This window comes from Gobio gobio (assembly GCF_949357685.1).
Source record: "Gobio gobio genome assembly, chromosome: 2".
Taxonomy (NCBI): domain Eukaryota; kingdom Metazoa; phylum Chordata; class Actinopteri; order Cypriniformes; family Gobionidae; genus Gobio; species Gobio gobio.
Genome location: NC_137098.1, coordinates 63,083,099 through 63,093,513, shown reverse-complemented (window position 1 = coordinate 63,093,513; position 10,415 = coordinate 63,083,099). Strand labels below are relative to the sequence as shown.

Genomic DNA, 10,415 nt, shown 5'->3' with positions numbered 1-10,415 from the left:
CCCAATCAGAATGGCTTTTGATTGAGATTTGGAAGTGTGCATGTGTGTATGTGTGTGATGAAAATCTCTTTACAAGAGCTTTTCTGTGTGCCATGGCCATCGAGTCGTTCTCCAAGTGTGTGTGTGTATGTGTGTCCGAACACGTCTACATTAAATTGATACGTGCCCGCAGATACTCGAGAATTTGAAACGAGTCTAGAAATATTTCCACTTCAGTTCATGTGAACAAAAAAGAGCACTGTGTGTCTGTAAAAGAGTAATTCTGTGTGTCCATCTATCCTGTTGTCCATCTGAGAGAATGAGTTCCTTTCTTCCTCTCCTCATCTGTCTCTCAGAAGACCACCGGCCCCAGATCTACCTCTTCCACTGTTTCAGACGAGTTTAATAAAAACCTTTCCATCCCTCTCTCTCTCTCACTCTCTTTCCTCCTTCAAGCATCTTTCAACTTTCCTTCTCTTCCCCCACCTCCCCCTCCCCCATTTTTTTTCTTTTAATGTGATTCTTCCATAGTTTCACAGTCGTTCTAGAAGTTTCCTCGCTCGTGCGTTTGCTTTCCCAACAGGCGGTGTTGGCATTCTTCTCTTTTTATTTCACCCCCATCCAATGCTTGCCTCCTTCCTGGGTTTTTTCCCTTATTTCCAAGCGTCTTTAAAAATAATAATAAAAAAAGCGTTCTCGGATTGTTCTACCTCAACACATTCACAAACGAGGTCTAGCTTCAAAACTACATCAGAGTACAAGGAGCTATAAAAATATATGTGTAGAGCGGAGGAGACTCCTGGGAAAGAGGAAAAATGAGGGGGAACCAAACAAACTTGGCTTCTGCGACGAAATGAAAGCATTAAATTAATTTACAACTTAAAAAGGGAAAGAAACAAGGTCAGCATGTCATACAAAATAGGAAAACAAAAATTAGGCCTAGCAAACTGTAACTTTACATGGAAAAAAAAAAAATCTAAAAATTATTTTACGGAGTATTCATATATAATTATAATCTATGTGTTGAAAGCGATAAAAAACTTTTTTGATGTTCGCTCATATTTTTGTGTTTTGGTTTTGAAACAGTCTAACAAACACGCGCGCCCTTGCTCACGCTAACACTGTACTCAATCGCACACTCATCCACGCACGAAAACACTCGCGAGTTGTATTGAAGCACGCCGGTCGCAACGTGTGCGACTGCAGTGTTGGAATATTTATCCTACACACTCACAAAATACACACGTTATTAAAATATACAAGATTCTCCACGCCACTACAACTCCACCAATCAAACACATGGGTCCTAGATCAATCACGTGACTGCAGCCCTGTGTGACGATTGGCTGAATTAATGGCCCCTCCCCCATTACGAAGGAGTATAACACAAACTAGACTGCTATTTGTGAGTAAATGTAGCATTCGAAGTCAGAGTTCACATGTTGTCTTTGTAGGTTTGGACAAGTTTTCTTTTTCTTTTTTTTGTGAGTTTATCGTCTGTTTTTGCAAGTACATCAGAAAAAAGTTTTGATGCTTGTGCTCCGGGACGCCCCCCATAAAAGGAGTTAATGTTTTTTCAGTTGGCTGAATCACTCCAGGAGGTCTTCTCTAGCTTTAAGAACTTTTCCCCATGTGGGACGTCAGAGAGAGGGAGGCCCTCACAACAGGACATCCTCTCTCCAACAAAAGGCCGAAGTTGGGGGGAGTGACGAGGAATGATAACACACACACACACACACACACACGCAGACACACTCCACCACGAACGGGCAGTGTGTCGGAGAAATGCGTGTGAAGGTAAAAGGATCTGATCTACGGGGATGCAGACTGTGGGGGCGGGGCTTGGGGGCGTGGTTTAGGTAGTCGTTTAAGGTGGGTGTGGTCTTAGCGGATGTTGTCGGTAAGGTCGCCTCCGGTTCTCATACTTTATAGTAGATGTTGGCGGGACTCTGAGGGGGCATCTCCTGTACGATGTACACCGGATGGCCGTAGTCCCCGCTCACTTTCTCGTAGTGCGGGCAGTAGGCGGAGTCAGAAGTCCGCAGCGGGATGATGATGTCGCTAGGCTCCGAGCCGTTGTTGTTGCCGCCTCCTACGCCCCCACCGCAGCCCCGCTTGGGCGAGGTCAGGGAGGAGAGGGAGAGGGGAGGGTGGTGCGATTCGGAATGCTTGGCATGTCGTCGTCGGTAGCACACCACGCAGATCACGGCCGTCACGAGCAGGAGGAAGGCCGAACCGCCGGCCGCACCTGCGATAACAGCGATGTTGGAGGGAGGAAGGGGGCCGTTTTCTCCACCAGGACCTCTGGGAGGAATTCTGGGATGTGTGTTGTTTCCAGCACCTGCAAAACAAAGTGAAGAATTTGATCAGTTCCACAGAGACACTCCATATATGTGTGCCTGCTCCATAATTTCTGAAACATTTTGACTTGGATATAATTAGTAATTTAGAGATAAAAATTTAAATGGTGGCTGTCATAACTTGTTTTTGAGAAAATGTCCTCTTTTTCAGACATTTTGTAATGGAGGTTAGAGATTTGTTCAAACACAGACTACATCAAACAAGGATGCATTAAATCTAAAGTGACATAAAAGACATTTATGCTTTTACAAAAGATTTCTATTTCAACTAAATGCTCTTCTTTTTAACTTTGTATTAATCAAAGAAAAAATTAAAAAAGTACATTACTAACAGGTAAAAATAATTAAAGAGAAGATTTTATTTATATAAAACCTCATTGGTTCTTGTGGAAACTCAAACGTGCTGCGTATCACGAGAATGAATCTCATTGGTTCTTGCTGAAGCTCAAACGTGATGCATAACACAAGAATGAATCTCATTGGTTCTTGTAGAAACTCAAACGTGCTGCGTAACACGAGAATGAATCTCATTGGTTCTTGCTGAAGCTCAAACGTGATGCATAACACAAGAATGAATCTCATTGGTTCTTGTAGAAACTCAAACGTGCTGCGTAACACGAGAATGAATCTCATTGGTTCTTGCTGAAGCTCAAACGTGCTGCGTAACACAAGAATAATTCTCATTGGTTCTTGTAGAAACTCAAACGTTATGCGTAACATGAGAATGAACCTCATTGGTTCTTGCTGAAGCTCAAATGTGATGCGTAACATGAGAATGAATCTCATTGGTTCTTGCTGAAGCTCAAATGTGATGCGTAACATGAGAATGAATCTCATTGGTTCTTGTGGAAACTCAAACGTAATGCGTAACATGAGAATGAATCTCATTGGTTCTTGCTGAAGCTCAAATGTGATGCGTAACACGAGAATGAATCTCATTGGTTCTTGCTGAAGCTTAAACGTGCTGCGTATCACGAGAATGAATCTCATTGGTTCTTGCTGAAGCTCAAACGTGATGCATAACACGAGAATGAATCTCATTGGTTCTTGCTGAAGCTCAAACGTTATGCGTAACATGAGAATGAACCTTAATTGGTTCATGCTGAAGCTCAAATGTGATGCATAACACAAGAATGAATCTCATTGGTTCTTGTGGAAACTCAAATGTGATGCATAACACAAGAATGAATCTCATTGGTTCTTGCTGAAGCTCAAACGTGATGCGTAACACGAGAATGAACCTCATTGGTTTTTGTGGAAACTCAAACGTGCTGCGTAACACAAGAATGAACCTCATTGGTTCTTGCTGAAGCTCAAATGTGATGCGTAACATGAGAATGAACCTCATTGGTTCTTGCTGAAGCTCAAACGTGATGCGTAACACGAGAATGAACCTCATTGGTTCTTGCTGAAGCTCAAATGTGATGCGTAACACGAGAATGAATCTCATTGGTTCTTGTAGAAACTCAAACGTGCTGCGTAACACAAGAATGAACCTCATTGGTTCTTGCTGAAGCTCAAATGTGATGCGTAACATGAGAATGAACCTCATTGGTTCTTGCTGAAGCTCAAACGTGATGCGTAACACGAGAATGAATCTCATTGGTTCTTGCTGAAGCTCAAAAGTGATGCGTAACACGAGAATGAACCTCATTGGTTCTTGCTGAAGCTCAAACGTGATGCGTAACACGAGAACGAACCTCATTGGTTCTCACACGTCAAGCGAACATGCTTGAGCTTCCGTTTACCACAACTGATGTGAGCGTTGAAGTATAATCCAATCTGAAATTCAATCTGTTCATCATATAAAGCTCTTCAGACATTTTGGACTAAACTGCTCGATTCATATGGATTAGTTTTACAATCTCTTTATGAACTTTTTGAAGCATCACAGTGGTAGTTGTGCTGTTATAGTAGGGACAGAAAGCTCTCAGATTTCATCAAAAAGATCTTCATTTGTGTTCTGAAGATGAACAAAAGTCTTATGGGTTTTGAACGACATCTAATTAAGGACAGAATTTTCATTTTTGGGTGACAAAACAACATGTATGGTCTGAATATCATAATGAAAAGGGCAGTTTGACAAGCTTTCACCAAAATTATGGAAGTCACATATTGATTCCTCGAACAAACTTCAACGAGTTCACCGTAAACTGGCTAAGCATAGTTTTCTAAAGTTTGGTGATTTTTGTCAGGGAAACTTTCTGGATCCCATGTGGTGATGACACCCATTAGTGAGATGACCACCTTTAACTTGTTCTCGTATTGGAGCGTGGTGGACTCAGAGAAGTGCCCTCTGACACTTACATGAGTATTAGTCTGATGTAGCGGGTTCATTAGAGCTGCCACATCCTGCCCTCTGGCATCGCCTTCCTCCGTCTACCTCGTCATCTGATGGGCTACTTAATGACTTTAACCAATCAAATGGAACAAATGAAACAGGGCCAGTCATCTAACCCCTTGATTGGCTTGTTCATGTCCTTAACAGATCAGGCCGGACCAATTAGAGCCCTCTGTGTTCGCTCAAACTGTCAGAAATCTGAATAAAGTTGGAGGATGTTGTAAAGTACAGGACTTTTCTCTGAACTCGCTGACCAGTGACTCAGATCACAGTGAGTCAAGGTGGATTGGGTTTCCGCAAACATGCGCGTTTTGGCACGTGGAAACCTGTGGTCAGCCGCCGTGGTCTGGCAACGGAGACGTGAACCACAATCATCAGACCGTTGAGTTGAAAAAAATGGTGTATTTGGATACAGCATTAAGTCCTGTTCACAACAAGAACAAAATGCAGAAGTGACACAAGAGCTAGACAAAAGGTCTATTCACAAACTGGAAAAAACTCTCAAAGTTTCGTCTCCGGTATAAATGCTTTCATAGAAGTGCTCTGGTTTTTAATTCTTCGAGTGAACATCCATGCTGAGTATTTCCTCTGTGTGAATAGGCCTTTACAGTACTTGCAGACGAGGCTACACCATGAATTATTCTTAATATAGCAACGTTTTTTTGACGCTGGAAGTTGTTTATCGTTAAATTTTTTGCCCTAAAACCTGTTAAACACTCCGAGGATACACCAGGGAGCAGCAGCTCTAAATGCTCTCTTCTGTAATAAAAAAACATAATAAATGGAAACATGGAAACATGAGCTGTGGTTTATGTGCTGCAGCTTTGCACACTGCAATCGAGTATTTAGCCTCTTCTATGAACAACAGCTGAGAGAGCATTTTAATAGATGTGGGATCTATGAGGCTATATTAGTCATTTATCTTTACATAACGGGATTATGGCGTGTGGGAGGCATTTCGCAGGGGAAATGAAAGACAATCTAAACGCTGTGGCTTGATTGGGCTCTTTAAGATGAAGAACCTGAGGAAGAGCAAAACCTCACGATAGAGATGTGCTAGATAACCACCACATGGTCATTCTCAAAGGTTAACTGGCTTGCTATATAAAGACTTTATTGCCCGGTTTCACAGACTAGGCTTAAGCCAATCTCAGACTAGTTTTAACTGAGAGCATCTTGCCCTGTTATATCTTAAAACATGTCAGTGCCATTGTTTTGTCTCAAGATGCACACCAGTAATGTTTATAAAAGCTACTTAAAAGCCCTAATTGAACTAAAGCCTAATCCTGGCTTAATCTTAAGCCCTGTCTGTGAAACCAGGCCAATAGGTTCCTATAGACAGTTCTTTTAAAAAAATGTTTCTTTCTTCTGTATGTCCAAACTGCCGACACAGGCTGTCAAGCTTCAAAATGGAAAAAAAGCTAAATAAATGTACAGTAGTACATATGACTTGTGAGGTTTATTCAAAGACTTCTAAAGATATATGATAGCTTTGAGCTTTTATTTAAGGGATTTTTAGACTTTTCAAATCCTCTCCCCAATTTTTTGGGGTGTTCATATACCGGGTACCAATAAAGTCACCAAGTTTCGGACCATTCCGATGAAGCTACGATTTTTTAAATGTTTTATTTAAAAAAATTCCGGTCAGATATGACCGAAAAGCCCCAGAGGGTTAAGTTATTTTTAAAAATGAAAATTGCCCTCCATCGCCACATCATGCTTGGTAGCAATTTGGTGACATTAAAGGGATAGTTCACCCAAAAATGAAAATTAGCCCATGATTTACTCGCCCTCAAGCCATCCTATAGGTGTATATGACTTTCTTCTTTCAGACGAACACAATCAGAGTTGTATTAAAAATGTCCTGGCTCTTCCCAGCTTTATAATGGCATTAACTTGATGGGTTGTTTTTGAAATCCATAAAGTGCATCTATCCATCATATAACTGCTCAACACGGCTCCGGGGGTTAATAAAGGTCTTCTGAAGCGAAGCGATGCGTTTGTGTAAGAGAAATATCGGACCAACTTTATATTAGGTGGCCTTAACTACTATGTACTAACATTTTAATTAATCATTTTAAACATTGCACTTATTGTGTACATACATGTTTTTACATTGTACTTACATTTTTTAAAAAATACCTTCATGTAATTACATATGTAATACATTTCTATAATTACATTTGTAATGACACAGTTGACACTTCCCTTACACCTAACCCTACCCTTAAACTTACACATCCCACCACACCTGTCCATAACTTTACCCGTATCCCACCTACAATATGAACACAGTAAGTACATTGTACTTATTTTTTGATGTAAGTACATAGTAGTTAAGGCCACCTAATATAAAGTTGGGCCGAAATATCTATATTTAAAATGTATAAAGTAAAATGTCTAACTTCCGGCGGACCGTCTTCTCTATTTAACTTACGTAAAAAGTGTAGCGCCCGCACGTCTCGCAGTTCAAGATGCTTACGCTACGTCAGACGACATTGCACACCAGTTACGCTCGTCTGACGCTACACCTTTTACGAAAGACAGTCCGCTGGAAGTAAATACGGATATTTTTCTTACACAAACGCATCGCTTTACTTCGGAAGGCCTTTATTAACCACCCGGAGCCGTGTGGAGCAGTTTTATGATGGATAGATGCACTTTTATGGACTTCAAAAACAGAGCCACAATCACTGTCATTATAGAGCTTGGATTAGCCAGGACATTTTTAATATAACTCTGATTATATTCGTCTGAAAGAAGAACGTCATATACACCTATGATGACTTGAGGGTAAGTAAATCATGGGATAATTTTCATTTTTGGGTGAACTAACCCTTTAAACTAGCTTGAAATGGCAACTGAAATGCATTTTCATAGAATAAATATTTCTTGCAACATTTCGCAGATGTACTGTGTTGTGACGAGTGCTACACCAATACACTTTTGAATTGAATTGAAATTGTGGTATTCACACAAACCTTTTCTATGGCTTCAAAAGACAATAAATATAGAGTTTTATGGCGTAATACGTTACTTTTTTTTGGCAGTTTTAAGATTCATCAAAAATAATAACATTTTGTGTTCCATAGAATAAAGAATTGTTGATGGTGAACTATTCCTAAGGCACACTATAGCTCATTGGCAATGGGTCACACCGATTGGAAAGGTACAACTGGTTCGATTACATGCACACTTTAAATACAAGACATGGAACAAATGAGCATTGTGCTAACTTTCAGTGCGTGCATGTGTGTGTGTGTGTGTGTGTGTGTGTGTGCAGTTGTGATCTCTACGGGAGACAATGAGAGCCCCTGCCGAGCGAGGGAATGGTCGGAAATACAGGGATCTGTCTGCAGGCGTTCTCAATTGGCCCATCATTATTCTTGACACAATTCTCTCGTTTCCTCTCTCCATCCCTCACTCCTTTCCTCCACCTCCACCTTCGCTCCATGTCTTTATGACTGTCCATGTTATTTGTGCTCATAATGACCTGCAGACCGCAAAAACCCACCTCCACCCGCCACCACTCCCAACTGATAATAGATAGATAGATAGATAGACACTGTCTCTCCCTCTTATTTTGTGTCTGTATGTCAAAGAATTAACAGAATAAGGCACCAGTCTCACGCTCCCAAATGTCATAGCAGTGCAAACAAAGAGTTTGAGTAATTTTCTCATTCTATCATCATACACTAATCATCGTCCTCTCTCTCCCATTTTCTGTCTTTCTTCCTCTCAGGACCAACTAAACCTGGGCTGCTAAACTAATGGCATTAATACGTCTCCGAAACGATGGCTCTCTGCTCCTCTCATCCTTTATCCTTCCCTGCGCGGCCATTACCCCCACCGCATTCTGCCTCCGGTGTGCAGCTCGGGGCCTCCGTAGAAGACGCAGAACAGGGGAAAAGAGGAAATGTGAGGAGGAGAGAACAAACAGAAGGGTGGAATATATCAAAAAGAACCCGAGCGCCAAGACGCCTGTTTCTCTCTATCCATCTGTCGCTTCCTTCCCTTGTTTCTTTAGTTAGTTCTGTTCTTTTATTAATGTTGTGTCTGTTTGGGATGAGCCGTATCCTCATGATACTGAAGGCAGCTGTGTTTACCTGCATTTGGGTTGTTGATGCGGCCCGCGGGGTCAGGCTTGGGAGATTTGGCCGGCAGACCATATGGACCTATGGACAACAATTGCGAAAGAGTTTAGTGATAATAATGATTTAAAAGTGGTAATAACATTGCACAATATTACAGTCTTGGTGACTGGTGGTGTATATATCAACTCTGAGCAAGTTGAAACTAATTCACTAATTCATGTTAACCAATCATCAAGAAGTCTTAAAGGTACAGTAGCAAAAATGACCTTTATTCACTCTAAAGGTCACAGAGAGGGTGCAGAAGCTCCTTTTAGGGAACTTTAGGGAAGATAATAGAAAGCAAAAGTGCCGAAGATGGTCCCTTAAAGATGTTTCACACCATTATGTTGCTGTTGAGGGGCTACCGCTGAGGTTACAAACACTTTAGACAGCAGACAGACATTTCACACAAACACACACACACTCCGTCATCTCTGAGCTGTCATACTTGTCAAAATGCCATGACAGTCTGTGTGTGAGCAGGCACATCTCATCAGATATCTCCAACCGAAACGGCTTTTATTTAGATGACAAACAAAACAGACGTGACCTTTCAGCCACGAAGCAGATAACAACTACAGTGAGAGAGCAAGAGTGAAAAAGAGAAGCAGAAAGGGATTTTTAAGTAAAGTGTGTGTGGGGGGAGGTAAGGGGGCTAATTTATAGCCAAAGATGGAGACGGGAAAAAATAAATAATACTAATAATAAAAAGGAAAAACTAAATGTTTGATAGCTGTGTTGAATCCTCTTTCATTCAACTGTGTAGTGTGATAGGCATGACTGATAAATAACTCTAAACACACAACTAAACAGACACGAGTGTGTGTGTGTGTGTGTGTGGTGTACTGTTACGGCTCAGGGAGTTGTGTCCACAGTCTGTTGGGATTCACTTACCGCTGTTTTCCTGAGTTTAATAATGAAAACTAACAAGGGCGCGACGGAGTTTGTGTTTGCGTGTAAACAACAGCTATTGGTCACCAGCGTGGTCATCTGTGCCACTGAGAGAAACGCTTTACTGAGCCTAAGTTTCTGCAAATCCAGCATCCGTAACTGTTTCAGGCGACCAACCCTCTGGCTTTGTCTGCTGATACGCTCCCGAGAGTGTGTGTGTGTGTGTGTGTGTGTTACTCACTCTGTCCCACTTTCAGCACCACCTTCATGCCCTGTGTAGCGCAAACTCCTCCTCTCATGCTCTCCAGCCCCTGACGCGTCCCGTCTGATGTAGCTGTGAAAGAAAAGAAGAGATTTTATTGTTTTTTATATCATACACACAGCAACCAATCGACAGCAATTCAAAAAATGACTTTTTTATTTCGTCTTTTATGACATTTATTCAACTAAAAGTATAAAATGTATATAAAAAAATATTTTTTTACATTTTAAAAGAGACAAATATATTTGAAATGCGACACTGCGTTCAAAAATGACTTAAAAAAAATGTATTTAGTCATTTATGACATTTATTCAACTAAAAATACAAAATGTGTATAAAAAATATTTTTTTTTTAATTTTAAAAGAGAAATATATCTGAAATGCTACACTGCATAAGCTATTACGCATTGTTTTCATAGGTTGCATCGTGAATAGTCTATTCTAAGTCT

At 40.9% G+C, this 10,415-nt stretch overlaps 1 protein-coding gene across 1 annotated transcript in view; it reads right to left on the bottom strand.

Annotated features, from left to right (window-relative positions):
* Positions 1–498: 498 nt before the first annotated feature.
* Positions 499–10,415, bottom strand: part of efnb3b (ephrin-B3b) — a 104,535-nt gene continuing 94,618 nt past the window's right edge. The window contains exons 3-5 of the mRNA XM_079810462.1: positions 9,946–10,038; positions 8,787–8,855; positions 499–2,320 (exon numbers count right to left, since the gene is read on the bottom strand). Coding sequence (XP_079666588.1) covers positions 1,899–2,320; positions 8,787–8,855; positions 9,946–10,038 — 584 coding nt within the window. The 3' untranslated portion in view covers positions 499–1,898. The remainder of the gene's footprint in view (positions 2,321–8,786; positions 8,856–9,945; positions 10,039–10,415) is intronic.